At 41.9% G+C, this 17,530-nt stretch overlaps 2 protein-coding genes across 6 annotated transcripts in view; one reads left to right on the forward strand and one right to left on the reverse strand.

The window, feature by feature from the left end:
• Window positions 1-8,425, reverse strand: part of LOC121567550 (huntingtin-interacting protein 1-like) — a 68,238-nt gene extending 59,813 nt beyond the window's left edge. For 2 of the 4 annotated variants that reach the window (XM_045217621.1, XM_045217617.1), the window contains exon 1: window positions 8,166-8,425. In XM_045217621.1, the coding sequence (XP_045073556.1) occupies window positions 8,166-8,285 (120 nt within the window). In that variant the 5' untranslated portion in view covers window positions 8,286-8,425. Of the gene's footprint in view, window positions 1-1,764; window positions 2,199-8,165 lie in introns of those variants that run through there. The other 2 variants (XM_045217632.1, XM_045217626.1) reach the window with 1 other exon arrangement.
• A 5,208-nt stretch (window positions 8,426-13,633) lies between these two features.
• LOC121567547 (B-cell CLL/lymphoma 7 protein family member B-B) lies at window positions 13,634-15,659 on the forward strand. 2 transcript variants are annotated; one of them, XM_041877677.1, is made up of 6 exons: window positions 13,634-13,812; window positions 14,303-14,378; window positions 14,484-14,571; window positions 14,793-14,963; window positions 15,176-15,279; window positions 15,442-15,659. In XM_041877677.1, the coding sequence occupies exons 1-6, from the start codon at window positions 13,721-13,723 to the stop codon at window positions 15,511-15,513; spliced, it is 603 nt and encodes a 200-aa protein (XP_041733611.1). In that variant the 5' UTR covers window positions 13,634-13,720; the 3' UTR covers window positions 15,514-15,659. The 2 variants fall into 2 exon arrangements, with proteins under 2 accessions (XP_041733611.1, XP_041733612.1); XM_041877678.1 differs by having other exon boundaries at window positions 13,722-13,801.
• The last annotated feature ends 1,871 nt before the right edge of the window (window positions 15,660-17,530 follow it).

Here is a 17,530-nt window from a genome sequence, read left to right on the forward strand (position 1 = left end):
TTCTCATTGTCTCATGTCTATTACGACTCCATTATCACTTCAAAACCTCCAGCATTGAGCTAGTCAAAGTCTATGACCTCACCGACACCAGCCTTTTGTTACTGTGGGGCTTAGGCTAGAAGACAGGACAGCAGGTGGTTCAAGAGACATACTGGCCAGAGTGTGGACCCTGGAGGCCAAAGGCCCTGGCTAGCATAATAAAACCTAAACCCCATGGTCCGTTTAAGAGCCTCCTTTGACAAGACAGCTTTCTGCAACCTCCTGTGAAGGAGGCCTCCTATCTGCTTTGTGTAATTAGTGGAACTAACTTCCTGAAGGAAGTACTGACGTCATAAAAGCACTGTAAAAAGGTCAAGCACATCAGCCGCTGAATTTGTTTGTGATTTCTCTATGCACATTTACACTAATTTACCTTGATAACGATGCTATGACACTGTAGAAATGTAAAACAGTCTTAAATAACCAAAGCAGAAGCGTATGGGCTAAGAGGACACTGACAGGCAAGTGGCAGGCAGGCAGGCCTTTATCTTCCTCTGGCCGAGAGAAAGAGGAACTTGCCTCAGAGAGCAGCCGTGAGGCTTTGTCTGTTTGATACAGAGCAGTGAACAGCGCTCCAATAACATTTATAAAGTGACTTTGAGCAATCTGTGTTGATTCCAATTACAACTGAGGAGCTTTTTCCATCACAACCAGTGTCTGTCTCAAACAAACTGTTGTGTGTCCTCAACGGCTACCTCAACACCAATGAGGAGCACAAAGCCCCTGGAGATGCTTTCGTATTGGCCCCCTTCCCCCACCCCTCTATATGGAGCCAGAGTAGCCTACACTGTGTTGGCACTGAAAGGGCAGCCTTGGTGCTTTGGCCCTGCTAGTGCACCTGCTCTGGAACTCTCACACCAGTGTTGAACTGACCCTGAGGGGATTTCTCAAGTGGGGATTCCCCTATTCACAAATTACTAATCAATGCTCTCCATCTATTGTAGGCCATTCATGATCAATCATTCACAACAGCATGCATTGCCTCTCACTATCAGCCATGATATTTGCAATGACACTCATGCTGTAATAAAAATGTGATGGTTGTCTATCAGTAAAAGTGATTATTAGTCCGAACTAATCATGTATGGTTTGTTACGCTATATCTTATGTCCCTGGTGGTTAGTAAAATGTTTTAAATGTATTGTGCAATCCAACCTATTACTAGATATGCTGCTATCTCTAGTAGCCTTATAGAAAGTATTTAGCTGACCATGACACACATTGCAAAGCAGCTGGGCTACCATAAGTCTGACTGACATCGCTATCGTCCAAGAAAACAACACTACAATCAGATAGCTCGTTGACATTCTAGTCACCGTGAAAAACGTGCGTTTGCTTACGTTATCTAATGACCATAGAGAACGGGCTACTGTGAAAAAATAAGAGGGAAACATCCGATCAGTCGGGGGTAATTCATTAGCAAACTATAGACAAATATACTAGTTATAGCCTACACTAAAACATGCATCTGACTGGAGTCTGGACTATCCTATAACAATCCATAGCCTACACGGCCAACTTAAAAAACACCACGTCGATACAGTTACATGATCATCAACTGATTTAGAGCGACCATGAACATATAGCCGGACTGAAGTATCCTAACTTGTAATTTCCTAAAGAAGAAACAATCCTGGTAACAAATCTGTTCGCTCCCACCCCAAACATACATATCTGTTGCGCCTTTTCCGCAATAATGTTCACTGGAAATATCTGGAAACCTACCATTTTACTAAGATCCATAGTCCCAGAAAAATGCAGGATGGCTGTGAGCTCAAAGACGAATCGGGTCGCTGGCAATACTTCAACAGAATAGTCTACAACTGGGAAAGGAGAAATCTAGAAACGCTTATGAGGGAGAGAGGGTGGTGGAGTTGGGCCCGTTAACTCAACATGTGTCCCGATTTGGTATCAAATGCTCTCCAATGTCTTTCCTTCCGTGTCCCTTCTCCTCTCCCCGGTCATACGTGCTCAGTTAAGAGGGGGGATCGCAGCCACAGCATCCGACTGTCGAGAAGCGGAACCGAACTGTCTTGAAAACGACAGCCTGCCCCTAGAGTAGGCTACACACGGGAACATCTCCACCTCGTGTATTTTTCGCATATGTTTCATACCATTTTAGATTGCAATATTTAAAAACGACGTGGTGACTGAGTTTCTAAACATCGGGAATTGAATATCTGTCTGGGGATTTTGTGTAAACAACAGCGTGCTCTCTCTGTGAGACAATAGGTGCAGACTGGGGATGGCACAACCCCCCGCCCAAACGAACCTCGTACATCACCATGTAAGAAATTATACTATCCTGAAAAAACTATCAAATAAATTATGAGAAGCCGAGACACCAGAGCAGCGCGCCTGGGCACACTGCAAATCATCATGATGGTAAACAATGTAACTTTCCATCACCAGTGCAACAAATAATCAGTGATTTGGTGACTGCTTACATGTGGCCATAACATTACTCTCTGATGTAGGCCTATATCTATGGGCCATATTGAAATAGGATGTGCTATACGAAAAGTGTAGCCTACAATAGCATAATTAAAGTAAGTCACTGTCAATATCAACGTTATGTGGTGACACTGCAAAAAGGAGCCAGTTATGCTGAGGCAATGTGGCTATAAACTTTAGCCTACATCAGTGTAATTTTAGGTAAATAGTGCCCTCCTCTGGTTGCTCTCAGACAGGTTTATATCATAATCATGAAATTATTGCACTATCTGGAATCTTCACAAAAAATCGAACAGCTCAGATCATTTCAGATAGCTATTACATTTTACATTTTAGTCATTTAGCAGACGCTCTTATCCAGAGCGACTTACAGTTAGTGAGTGCATACCTTTTTCATACTGGCCCCCGTGGGAAACGAGTAGGCTCCTTAATTAGAGAAAAAAAAAACTTTGACAAAGCAGAAACAAGTCAATATTAGACCATGCATATCATTCTTTAGTAATAACCTCAGCAATGTGGTACCGAACACATGAAATGAAATATTTTTTCTGAAATCTTTGCAGGTCATGCATGAAAGGCACATTAACAATTAAAGTTACTATTATATTATTACTAGGGCCAACTGAGGAGCATTGTCCACGGTAATCAATATGTGACCCATTCTCCTGCTGGCAGACTGGCCGCTCCACACAAACAGTCTCTCTTCAGACAAAGCCTGCTCTTCACCACAGTCTCTTCACTTCCTGGTACGGTGTGGGCCAATGGTGTGGGTGGACCCACCGAGCACGGCTCTATGGAGAGGCTGCAATTCTCACATCCACTACTCTAGGCCTTTATGAGTATCATGTTTATGTTGTAGTCAGTTGTAGAATATTGATTGTTTGAAAAACTTCTGAGTTCCTCTTTTCCCTGGGTCCCCATACATTGATTCCGCCTTAGTGATGGTGGTGCCAAGCACACACAATCACACCAAGTTTCAAGGGTGAAAGCCCCTGTCTCAATTCTGTGGGCAAAGTTCATATAATGGCCTTGAACACGTCTGAGACAAAACCGTTCCAGACCATTTATCAACTTACTGGTAGGTCACAACGGCATTTCATTGCTGAGTAGGCCTTTATATCCAGTTGGCCAGACTCACGGCATATCGCTACTGTGTGTCAACAATATCCACTAAGCTATAATGGATTTACGCAATAATAATATAAAGTCAGAAAGTTAGATCTACAAATCACAAGTATTATTGTAATGATGAACTAAAAGTAAATAATACAAATGTATGTCCTTGTGATCATGTAACCTAAGCATCCATTGTCCAATTAACTTTTTTCAGGTTGTAAAATATCTAATCCACTCCAAATTAAAGCCAGAGTTAATGCCATTGTGATCTCATTTCAGCACTTTGTTCCAATGGCTGACCTGCCACTCATGTCCAGGACTTTTTAATCTACAGCCGGTGCAATGAGGCCACAGGCCAGTGCCTGCTGTTTTTGCTGCCTCAGTGGTTTCATGGGCCCGGGCCGCTTTCGCTCTCTCTGTGAGTGCGTGTGTATGTGTGTGTGTAACTATCTCTCTCCAACTCTCTCTGGTTATAATGACAGGGTACAAGCACAGGGTGGGGGTAACTTACATAGGCAGGAAGAGAAAGGAAGACCAAGAGTGTGTGTAACAGAGAGAGAGAGATTAGAGAGTGCTTGTCTGGGTCTGCCCTACTGTGCTGCTTGTAACCAAGGGACATGGCAGTGGATCCTCCCCCAAATTCCACAACTGCCAGGGCACCACAGTGTCCCACTAAAGGGGGCACAGGCGGTGGGGCGGGCAGCATTGATTACCAGACAGAGGCAAAGGTATGCTGTGGCACGGCTATCTCTTAGTCAAACCAAGGTACAGTTCCCGCTCAGCCCAGTCAAAGCTATTCGCTGCTCTGGCACCCCAATGGTGGATCAAGCTCCCCCACGACGCCAGGACAGCGGAGTCACTGACCACCTTCCAGAGACACTTGAAACCCTACCTCTTTAAGGAATACCTGGAATAGTATAACAGTAATCCTTCTACCCCCCCCTCCCCCAACAACAACAAAAAAGGGGTGGTTGTCCCACTGGCTATCCTAAGTTGAATGCACCAATTTGTAAGTCGCTCTGGATAAGAGCGTCTGCTAAATGACTTAAATGTAAATGTAATGATCTAAGAAGCAAACTGTTAACATCCTCCAAAAGTGTCAGAATGACTCTCATATTCTCAAAAAGCACAAGTGGATTTCGACACCCACAATCTCAGATTGTTCTGAAATTGTTTATTTTGTTAGAAACAGATAAGATTAGCATTCCTTTAGTTAAATTTAATTTCGTTAAAATATAATTTGATCTCTAAGAAATTAAGCTAATTGATTGCACCCAAATTGGCCATTTCTATTTATAGGATTCATATAATATTCAATAAATATAGTACCTGACATCCGATTTGGACCAAACCTTTTTCTAACAATGAGTAAGACATGAGGAATCCAAAGAAATTGTCAGCCACGGACCCTCCACGCCAATCCCATCCCAACAACGAGTATCAGTTCTCTATGTCAGACAAGTAGTATGGAGCTGCGGCTCAGAGTATTGGAGGTTCCGTGGGCGGCTTTTGACGATATCTTTGGATTCTTTGAATATTATATTAATCCTATAAATTAAAATGGCCAATTTGGGTAAAATCAATTAGCTTAATTTCTCAGAGATATAATTATATTTCAACCAAATAATGTTGCAGGAATGCTAATCTTATCTGTTTCTAACAGAAACAATTTCAGAACAATCTGAGATGGTGGGGGTCATGGCTTGCTGAAATGACATGGAACGACCCGTACTGAATATCCAGAGGCAGCCTGCCTTGGAGAGCTGTGGGATGCAGGGAGGCAGGCAGGAATAATCTGGATCTAAATTTAAGGCCATAATTATGTAAGCCACACTGCTGTGGGTGGAATCACTCTCAGGATGTATCCAACAATAGAAAGCCCAGTCTGGGAGCTGGGAGACCCAGAAGAAGTTCTAAAGTGGGGTGTCGGGCTGAACGGAAGTAGCCTTCCCACAGACGTAGCCCTGTTTCTCTCATTTCAGACGACTATCCAGACAGACAAGCAGTCATTGTAGCATGCAGTACTTAGCTATGGTTTCTGACCACACCAGTGGTGTTAATCATCACCATAGTGCATTCCAGGGAAGATGGATGGAAAAACATCAACATGTAGTCTAGGCCTACTAGCCTATTTCAGGAATAGCTAGAAAGAAACTAATGAAACCAGGGAGATTTTATTGTGATTCAAGACAAAGTCGGCCTGTCATTCCAGACGAGAAAGAGATGGATAGCAGCTCTCCCCTGGAAGTTAAATGGTTAGTTAAAGTGGTACGGTGTTCAAGTGGAGGTGGACTGCTGAAACGATTAAAGTAGTTTCTCTCAAGATGGTAATTGAGCTCTTTTTCAAGAACTTTGCCATTACGTTTCATGACTGATGAGAAACTGTTATGTAGCAGTACAACTGGGACTTCATAGAGTCAGGTCACTAAACATGTCATTACACGCATGCTGTATCTGGGCCTGAGCGAGGTCTTTTTATAATTCTGCGGACAATATGAAGGAGCGAGTACTCTGACTCTGAACACACCCTTGTTGTTTACCCGACTATCAGGCTCTAAACCTCGCCGAGATAGGAGCCCTGGAACCCATGACTTCACCCTTACCAGTCTACTCTAGAAACTTGTTCTGTGTCAATGCACATTTCTATACACCATAAAAAAAAGACTGCATTTTGCCAACTCCTATGGTCATTGGTGTAACAGCACAAACAGATCTGGGACCAGGCTAGATTGTATTAGGGAGCTTGTGCCTGAACAGAGGAGCTGGAAAGGTCTTAGAGCAGAGCCAGACTGGTGGTTTTGGGACAGTGGTGAAAGCCAGCAGATTCAGGCAGATCCGAGCCACAACGGATCAGATCAGATTAACTCAGGGCTGATCCCTATATTAACGCACCAGCAAGATTTATTTGATTCCTCCCTCCGCCATGAAACAGCTTTAGGACTGCCATCAAAAATCAACCATAACAAAAACAACTGCTACAACCAGATTAGGAGTCGTATCCGATTTGAGCAATTTTGAGAGGAATGTGGTGTGATAGGCTAAATGTGCAAGTTTAGGCTTTCATCTAAAATCAATGTCACAGTCACAGCACACTATGACTACAAGAGACAGCAAAACTCTGTCTCTTGACCACCATACAGGAAGTGTCTTGTCCACACAGCTCAGCAGTGTGCATGAAAAATGAGCATGCGTTTTTCTGGACTTCAGCTCTTGAGTAACAGCCTGTCAGCTATATGGGATCTATAATTCATAGAACAGCAAAACCAGTAAAGGGGCAATCTGGATTTATAAATGAATGATATGTACCCATTGATTCTAGAAGAAAATAACTTATAAATGCCTAATGAGCTTAGTTTAACTGTCCTACTCCATCAGAACCCAAAATATAAGCTTGCTTTACTCCAATGTTTGTAAACAAAGTAAATGTAAACAAACACCATATAGCCTCAAAACATGATTAAAACACAAATGTTGATATCATGGCTGGCCAGTCCTTGCATCCATAGCTCTGTCTATGAATTTGAGAGTGGTTACATTTCTCCAGCCCCATCCCTCAGCTTTTTACCAAAATGCTTTGTTATTGTTTGAACTGCGGATTGCCCCTTTAAAGGGCATCAACAAACAGTGCTGCTCAGTTCCACCCTTTCTTCATTACTCCCAATTTATTTCCCTGTATAAAAGCAACAATGATAGTCCCACCCAGCTCTCTCTCGCACACCCCAGTATGTAGGCTGATAGCACTTTCCAGAACCCATCACAATATCACTCAGGCTATTGGTTCTAGTGCTGTGTCCAGGAGTCACTAAAAGGCTTTTACTGCAGTTCGATTCATGGTAGTGGTTTTTATGGATAGTCCAGGCAGACACATACAGCATTTTGCCTCGCTCTCTCTCCAGTTATGTGGGCGTCACCTCTCCTGAGATATGGTAAACCAGCCTCTGTTCTTTATCAGGCCGAATTTCTCAAAGACCTAAATCTGTGCTCTTAGGACTGACCTATTTCAGATTTTGATCTTGCACTGAAGACCCAACACTGATGTCATGTCTATATAATCTTTGCAATGTCAACTTTGTGACGATACTTTTCCTAATCTAGTAGAAGTACTAAACATATGTCTCTGCTCCAACGGGTGGTACGCTATTTGAGGCATAGCCATCAAAAACTCATATCAGAGATGTTACCCACTGCTATGAATGAGGGGGGATGATGTTGGCTTGCTGTTGTGTGGTGGTCCTATAGTACTGCATTGTACTACAAACATCGTAAACAATGCATTCCTGTAAACACTCGCTCATTTAGGTCAAGTTGGCGCGCACACCTTCGCGCATAGATCATGAGCAATGTTCACAGAAAATTCCATGGAAATCCGAACCTGCGAGGCAGCACCAATCAGTCAAGCAAATGAATCTTCACGCTGAACGGATCATTTCCAACTTCAACGGAACGGACGGTTCCAACTCGAAGCTTTACCAGAACTATTATAATATCTTCACATTTCTTAGTCCCTTCTAATTCTGTACAAGAAATCCCGAATTCCCACTAAACAAGTGCTTTACCTGACCGCGTTCAAAGTTCTCCTTTTCAAGTTCTAAGCTGTTGGCACCACCGGTCCGACGAATCAGCGCTTTGGGAATTGGGTTCGGTACTTGCTGCATGGAGCTCTTCACTCGGTCCATTGTGTCTCTTTAGAATTTCCAATGGAAAATAATATTTCTACAAAGATATCATCAAATTATTTATTAAATTGGACAATAATAGTTCAGGCAGTCGACCAATTCAGGAGGTAATTTCGCCTGTCCACCGCATCTCACTCTGTAGGCGATGTCATGTATTTTAAACTGCGTTCATAACCAAGTAGGAGGTGGGAATTTACTAGTTGTGAAGTCAAAAATTAATTCAAGTGTTTTGAATTCGTTGAGAAAAGCAGATTGGCTAATGCACAACAAGCTGTGTAAGCCATAAACTAAAAGTACAGCTATCATGCTTGTAAACAAATTCGTGTTTAAAAAACATATTAATAGATGGCTTTTTATAAATAATGCTTCGTTTTTTGCATTTAACTGCCAAAATGCTGTTATCAAGGTCATTTTCTTAGTAGGTGACGTCAGAGGTCAGCATGTGGGAGAAATGGGAGCTCAGGATGATAGACAAGTTTCCCACTAGTAATTACCAGTTGGAGGGCGGTTCAAGTGGATTTTCCCAGTTGTATGTAGTAAATTCCCACTTCCCACTTGGTTACAAACGCAGCATTAAACCTGACGGAAGGTGGGGTTGCTGGTGCACTAAACTGATTAAAAAATATTATCCTCATGCTCTCCAATTAGTATATGTTACGTTTAGTAGGTATTAATATGTGGATGTCCATCATCCATGTGGTATGATATGTTACGAATTCCAATTTGTATGATATGCTGTATATTGTATTTCGTACAATATGTTAGGAATTGTAATTAGTACAATATGTTACAAATTTGCCAAAGTATAATATGTTACAAATTCCAATTTGTTGTGGCGTTAGCTAAATTAGGGGTTAAGGTTAGGGTTAGGATTTAGGTTAAAGTGTTAAGGTTAAGGTTAGCTAACATGCTAAGTAGTTGCAAAGTTGCTAACTATCTAAAAAGCTAAAGTTGTCCATGATGAGATTCGAACACGCAACCTTTGGTTTCCCAGACCTTCACTAGACCTTTGCGTTATACCTTCTGTCTTATTTAACCATGCCAAACATAACATCATACTAATTTGAAAATCCCGGATTTACATTTACTATGTTACGTCTAGTCTATGAGACCAGGCTGGAAAATCCCAGCCCGTTGACTGCATTAAAATTGTGGAAGCTCTCAATTGCGCTGCCCATGGTTATGGTCTTTTGGCCGCTAGAGGCCTCTATCATTCTCTATGGCCCAGATAGAACTGTCATAGACTCCTCCCAGAAATGTCAACGACTGGCTGGAATTCCGCTGGTGCCCGCCTACATTAATATTATTGGACTATTATTGATTTTGATATGATGCGTAATTACGCATAATTAAAGGCGCATGATAGCGTTTGGGTTGTTAGTACAGACTTTATCACGATAATGTAAATATAGATAAGCCTGAAGGAAAAGTCCATGTTTATGACTGTAGGCCTACAGTCAGTGTCTAATTGAGTTTTTGCTACAATAGCCTACATAATAGACACAGCATGCAAGTGCCTATTAATTTTTGAATCAGAGTAAACAATTAATCTCCGGAAGTAAATGAATAATATGGTGGTTATAATATAAAAAAATATATATATTTAACCTTTATTTAACTAGGCAAGTCAGTTAAGAACAAATTCTTATTTACAATTACGGCCTACCCTGGCCAAACCCGGACGACGCTGGGCCAATTGTGCGCCGCCCTATGGTCTAATAATATGTGCATAATATGTGTTTTTATGGATATGGTTATAATATGTCATTATGTAGATCACATGAGCTTGCAGGTCACCAGTCCACTTCTGTGGGCCTTGAATTAGATCATTTCCATGGTTTCTGCTGGCCCTCTCATATTTGATAGCTGGCAACAGGCTGGTTTTCTGTACAGTACTTTGACAGTAGTGCTGCTAGGCAGTGCCTATCTTACTGTCTTGTTTGTCAACTGGGATTGAATCTCCAGGAATGTACTGTGTGTTACTTATTCTCTCATGTGAAGAGCTCTCATATCCTCTTATTGAGGGAAGATGGGTTGTGACCTAACCAGAAAAAACTCTGGTTCCTAGTAAGGCTATATCTATGACCTGACCAGAGCAAACTCCTGGCCCTAGGTCACCTCCATCTGATATTTACATTTTACATTTTAGTCATTTAGCAGACGCTCTTATTATTTAGCAGACCTACAGTTAGTGAGTGCATACATTTTCATACTGATATGTATCCTCATTATCAGGCAGAGCCATGTTGATGCATTAAGTGATATGTTATGATGTAGAATAGAATAGTGTGTGTGAATAGTGTGTGTGTGAACAGTGTGTGTGTCCATCATCTTAAAAATCCCTAACAGAAACAGACTTGCAAGATTTAATGGACATCGATCTGGGTTTTCAAACATTCAAGGAGCTGGACACTCACCCGGACACTTATAAGAAATCCCGCTACGCCCTCCGACTAACTATCAAACAGGCAAAGCTTCGATACAGGACTAAGATCGAATCCTACTTCACCGGCTATGACGCTCATCGGATGTGGCATGCAAACTATCACTGATTACAAAGGGAAACCAAGCCGCGAGCTTCCCAGTGACGCGAGCCTACCAGAGGAGCTAAATGCCTTCTATGCTTGCTTTGAGGCAAGCAACACTGAACCATGCATGAGGGCACCAGATGTTCTGGACGACAGTGTGATCACGCTCTCCATAGCCTATGTGAGTAAGACCTTTAAACAGGTTAACATTCACAAGGCCGCAGGGCCAGATGGATTACCAGGATGCGTACTCAGAGCATGCGCTGACCAGCTGGCAAGTGTCTTCACTGACATTTTCAACCTCTCCCTGACTCAGTCTGTAATACCTACAGATTTTAAGCAGACCACCATAGTCCATGTGCCCAAGAACGCCAAGGTAACCTGTCTAAATGACTATCGCCCCTTAGCACTCACATCCGTAGCCATGAAATGCTTTGAAAGGCTGGTCATGACTCACATCAACACCATCATCCCAGACACCCTGGACCCAATCCAATTTGCATACCACCCCAAAAGATCCACAGATGACGCAATCTCTATTGCACTCCACACTGCCCTTTCCCACTTGGACAAAAGGAACACCTACGTGAGAATGACTACAGCTCAGCGTTCAACAGCATAGTGCCCTCCAAGCTCATCACCAAGCTAAGGACCCTGGGACTGAACACCTCCCTCTGCAACTGGATCCTGGACTTCCTGACGGGCCGACCCCAGGTGGTGAGGGTAGGCAAGAACACATCCACCACGTTGACCCTCAACACGGGGACCCCTCAGGGGTGCGTGCTTAGTCCCTTCCTGCACAACTCCAACACCATCATTAAGTTTGATGACAACATGATGGTGGTAGGCCTGATCATTGACGACGATGAGAAAGTGTATAGGGAAGAAGTCAGTGTGGTGCCAGGACAATAACCTCTCCCTTAAAGTCAGCAAGACAAAGGAGCTGATCGTGGACTACAAGAAATGGAGGGCCGAGCACGCCCCCATTCACATCGACAGGGCTATAGTTGAGCGGGTTGAGAGCTTCAAGATCCCCGGTGTCCACATCACTAAGAATCTATCATGGTCTAAACCCACCAACACAGTCGCGAAGAGGTCATGACAATGCCTCTTCTCCCTCAGGAGGCTGAAAAGATTTGGCATGGGCCCTCAGATCTTCAAAAAGTTCTACACCTGCACCACTGAGAGCATCTTGACTGGCTGCATTACCGCTTGGTATGGCAACTGCTTGGCATCCGACTGCAAGGCGCTACAGAGGATTATAGTTATATGTATACAGTATGTACATACTGTATCTACCTCAATGACCTCGTACCCCTGCACATCGACTCGGTACTGGTACCCCTTGTATATAGCTAAGCTATCGTTACTCATTGTGTATCTAGTATTACTTTTATTATTACGTGTTTTACTTTTCTATTATTTCTCTATTTTCTTTCTCTCTGCATCATTGGGAAGGCCCGTAAGTAAGCATTTCACTGTTAGTCCACACCTGTTGTTTTCGAAGCATGTGACTAATACAATTTGATTTGATTTGATCTGGCTGGGTGAAATGTCAAATGAGGTGTGGTTGATTTAGTTTGGAGGATTTTCCCGTTGGTTCCGTTGTACCAATCAAACTAAATCAAGCACAGTCATAGTATTGGACATACAGTTTTTTAAATCCAGGTCAGCTCTGCTGCTACGCTGTTCGGGGTCTTTTCTAGTCCTAGTTGAGGTAGTTAGCCACAGCGATAAGATCAGAATACATAAAGGATACACAAAATATCTCACCCTGCTGATTGAGCCTGCCAATCAATATTTGTTTGCTTCAGTGCTTGACTTGGGCAGGAGCTCACCGGAACTGAGTACCTGCACCTAAAATGTTCTACTGCTTCAGTTCCTGCACCTCTGATAGAATATTGCCTTAAAACTATTGCAGAGTTCCTGCACCTAAATATAAACAGTAACGGCACACAAAATGAGTACCGGCACCAATTTCAGTCCAAGTCAAGCACTGGTTTGCTCAATAGAACTGAGCTTACAAATGCATGTCATATCAGTATTTATTGGTCAGTGCTACCCTCTACAAGACTAAAAAGATAAGCCCATAATAACACATACTGTATTATAAACATCTTTGGCCATATGATTGATAGTAAGCAGGGAGGGAGCTCCAGCTGTACATAATTGGATCTCATCACTCCCTTTCTATTGTAGTTTCTTCATCCCCCTCACTTCCTATCATACCCAAGGATTCTCATCCCATCAATCTGATAGTGAACTTTGTAAATCAACTTCGTAAAATCAACACTATATCCAATTTGATTCATTATGTTTATGTCATTTATGGGGGTTAAAATATCCAGATATCCATAATTTCCATCATAATTCCATCTCTCCCGAGTGGCGCAGTAGTCTAAGGCACTGCATCGCAGTGCTAGCTGTGCCACTAGAGATCGTGGTTCAAATCCAGGCTCTGTAGTAGCCGGCCGCGACCGGGAGACCCATGGGGCGGCGCACAATTGGGCCAGCGTCGTCTAGGGTAGGGGAGGGAATGGCATGCAGGGGATGTAGCTCAGTTGGTAGAGCATGGCGTTTGCAACGCCAGGGTTGTGGGTTTGATTCCCACGGGGGGTAATAATAATAAATAAATAAAATGTATGCACTAACGGTAAGTCGCTCTCGATAAGAGCGTCTGCTAAATGACGTAAAAATGATAACAACCTATTATTTTACTGTCAATGGTAAGGTGATGACGTCAGATCAAAGATGATGGGGAGGAGGAAGAAAACAGACAAACCAACCATTAGGAAAAAAGAATGGGTGTTAAAACCTCGCGAGAATATTAGCCTATTGGAGGAGTAAGCACACTGCAAGTTTGAAGTTGCAAGAAAAGACATCTCCAAAAAGTAACAACAACTAAAGATGTCCGGACGGTCAGGTCGCGCGGAGACACGAAGTCGTGCTAAAGATGACATTAAAAAGGTGCTGGCAGCAATTGAAAAAGTGCGTAAATGGTAAGTAAAACCGCGGGGATTATGTAAATGAAATGTAAACATCTGCAATGCTACACAACAAACTTCACTCGGAAAATATTAGAAGGGTTGGTGAGTGACTGAAACAACAGCCAATGGAGAGACGGGGCTGCCGAAGCCCGGTAATTCTATGGGCGGGACTAACGGAATTTTTCAGTATCTGTCAAAATGGCTACACTTGTCCACATGTTGTTACAGTGTTACGCATTCTGATATAACTGTGACCCACATTGAAAATATACATCGTCCATCTGAGCAGTTTCCCTCGGCGAGGTTCAGGAATATTAGGCAAAAAATGCACTTGCACATATAAATAAAATAATCTCACACATAGGCTATTTATATAGCCTAGCCCTATGCATATATGCATAGCCACCAGTAAACGAGCGAACCCCGGCAGAATCTTTGGTTAATGCTTTTTGTTACTGAATGTAGTAGATATATTCTTTGTTCTATTACATTTCATTTTCAGGGAGAAGAAGTGGGTAACTGTGGGAGACACATCCCTACGCATATTCAAGTGGGTGCCTGTGACAGACACTAAACAGGTATGGTATCTAATAAAAGATGACTGCATCAGGCTATCATATGGTTCATGAATGGAACAACCTCGCCATGCTGGCTCTATTTTACTCTCTCCTTTTCTCTTTCAGATATACCGGAGCAAATCCATAACTGGAGAGGTTCGAGGTCTAAAAGATGTGGTGTTGGAAAACACCAGCTCTACCTTGGATTTCCTTGGTGAGGCACTGACTGACTATGAGAAGCACAAGCACCACTGTGTTTGGATCAGGTTTTACAGCACTGCAATACTCTATATAACAGGGTTGGGGGAAATTCCATGGAAATTCACTAAATGCAGATATACAAATATTTTTACATACTTTTTATTTGGAATTTCAATTTACCTCCTGAATTGAAAATGATACCGTTCAAGACTGCCCCTGTTCTCTTCACCGCAGATGAATGCAGCAACCAGAGTTTCCTGTCTGATGTCTACCAGCCCAAAATGGACAGCAGCAGCTCCAGCTCCCAGCATGCCAGTGAGGCAGTCAGTCCTCTTCCTCACACCACAACACTCCGCATGGCCGAAGACACTCAACCACCCATGCTGGGCCAGGAGAGTGTGGACGGTACAGTTGGCTTAGCATACTACACCATCACACTGCACAGTGCACCCATGTAGGGCCAGGAGCTTTTCCAGACCCTGTAACCTGACTAGGAAAAACTCTGGGCCCTAGCTATTATGTCACTCCTGTAACTGAGGTATACTATATTGGCTATATTACAGTTAATATCTCAATGCCTTTTAAGTGTTTAACTCAGTCTTTCACTCTATATGCAGAACCGTCCCAGCCAGCACATGAAGTTGCTGATGAGCCTCCCACATTGATCAAGGAGGACCTGGTTTTGCCCCTTGGTGTCCGAGTAAGAGCTCCATGCACAGAGGTAAGTCATTTTCTATAGTAATAAAGGATATGACCATTTTTATTAGTGTTTAAAAAATAAAATATATTTGCTGCAAAAAAGTTGTGATTGGCTTAAGCTCTTAATAATAACATGAAAGAAATCACCATAATCAATTTATTTAAATACCAATATTTCTAACAGGAAGAAGAGGAGGGATCAGGAGCCCCTTCATTGAAGAAAATTTGCACTGAAAAAAAGACTGTACTGAGATAACTAGTTGACTGGATGGACATGCATGCAACCCATGCACTGTCTTTATTGAAGGCTCAAATGGGACATACGGATAACTGCCAAAATAATGGAAACACTTGAGTAAATGAGCGATACAAAGTATATTGAAAGCAGGTGCTTCCACACAGGCGTGGTTCCTGAGTTAATTAAGAAATTAACATCCCATCGTGCTTAGGGTCATGTATAAAAATGCTGGGCAGGCCATTATTATGGCCATCATTTTGGCAACCATGGATATGCCCCATAGTATGACAAACACCAAATTATGCAATTTCTTGTGGAAGAATGGTGTCGCCTCCCTCCGATAGAGTTCCAGACACTTGTAGAATCTATGCCAAGGTGCATTGAAGCTGTTCTGGCGGATAGTGGTGGCCCAACGCCCTATTAAGACACTTTATGTTGGTGTTTACTTTATTTAGGCAGTTATCTGTAGATACATTATCATAAAATATGCATTTCTGTTAATCAAGTCATTACTCATGGAATACATTTAAAAAGAAAGTTGAAGTTATTGTTTTAACACAGTTTTAAGTTGTTTTTTAAAATACTATTTTACTTTCTCAGCTTTGAAAGGAATTTTAAGCCGTTTAATGCATTACACTGTACATAGTCATGCTCACAGAAAGTGCCTATCGCTCTAAAATATACACTATATATTTATTTTCTGTCAGCCAAGTGTCTCATATGTTATGCTATTCGTATAAGCACAGGAAGTATGAGGGAAAACTCATTCCAGTCACTGGATTTAATTGAATATGAAGTTTTTGAAATCATTTTTTACATTTGTACTTCGCTTTGCAAAGAAGATTAGAAAACTGTTTGTCATGTCTATCCTTTTTGATATACTGTATCTTGCTTGTTAAATTTTCATAGGGCATTGGATGTGACTGGCATAACATGAGTTTGAATGGTGAACAAGGTTGAAAAGTATTGTGTATTGTAATTCAGAGATTGTTTCTTATGGTCAGGTGGGTCATGCTCTCAAGTGCTTATTTTGTGCTGCAAAAGTGATGCAGATGCTGGAATATACCCTGCTCCATAGTAAAATATGGTTGTGGATATTGTGTTTTCTTTTCGTTTTGCATCTTTTGACTCCCATACTCTCAAATAATTGGCCTAAATGTTTTTCACCCTATAGGATGACCACTTGACCTGGTTGCTTTTTATCAGATTGCAAATCCATGGCCTTGAGCCTTCAATCTATACATAGAAAGCTTGGGCCGTGACTGGCCATCAGTCTCCAGACTTAGCACTGTGGGTTGTTAAGCAGTTCATGAAATAAACTCATGACACTTGATAGAGATGCTAGAATGACTCTTGATTGAACATTAAAATCCATGGGAAGTAAGTAACTCTTATCACTATAGGAAATGTAATTTCAGTATAAATTATTGTAAAAACATGATTGTAGCGTTTTCATTATTTGTAAATAATACAATTTCCCTGTCATACTAAACATTTTCATTATAAGAAATATTTAATTGCTTGTTATTGAATGTAAGGGATAGTTCACTCAAAATATAACCAAAAGTGGATTATAGGGGAATAAGGTAAGTTTTCTATATTCTAATGCAATATGTTCTAATGCAATATGTCTTCAGACAGGGATACTGAATCTAAATGTAAAGGGAAATTTGACAATTATGGGGGTGCCCAGCCCACCCAAGCAACAGAGCCCCACAGTGGATTGCATCATAATACCCATAAAACCTAGCGGTCAAACATGGAAATGGTTCCAAACCTTTTTTTTCACCATTCATTTTTCCCATAGGGCATTTTAGAACCACTTCAAACAAGGTTGGTGTTTCATGTAGGCTTTCTCTGGCGTGACGTTTTGATAACCGTTTAAATCTCTCTCAGATAACGTGACTCTTAGCAATATATTCCACTCTATTTACTCTCAGATTCAAAAATGCTTATTAGCATCAAAGTAGACATCATGCAAGACTACAAATCCCTACAAGCTCCTGCACTTTATTTCTAGCTACTAACTACAGTG

The sequence above is a fragment of the Coregonus clupeaformis genome, chromosome 6, assembly GCF_020615455.1.
Source record: "Coregonus clupeaformis isolate EN_2021a chromosome 6, ASM2061545v1, whole genome shotgun sequence".
NCBI lineage: Eukaryota > Metazoa > Chordata > Actinopteri > Salmoniformes > Salmonidae > Coregonus > Coregonus clupeaformis.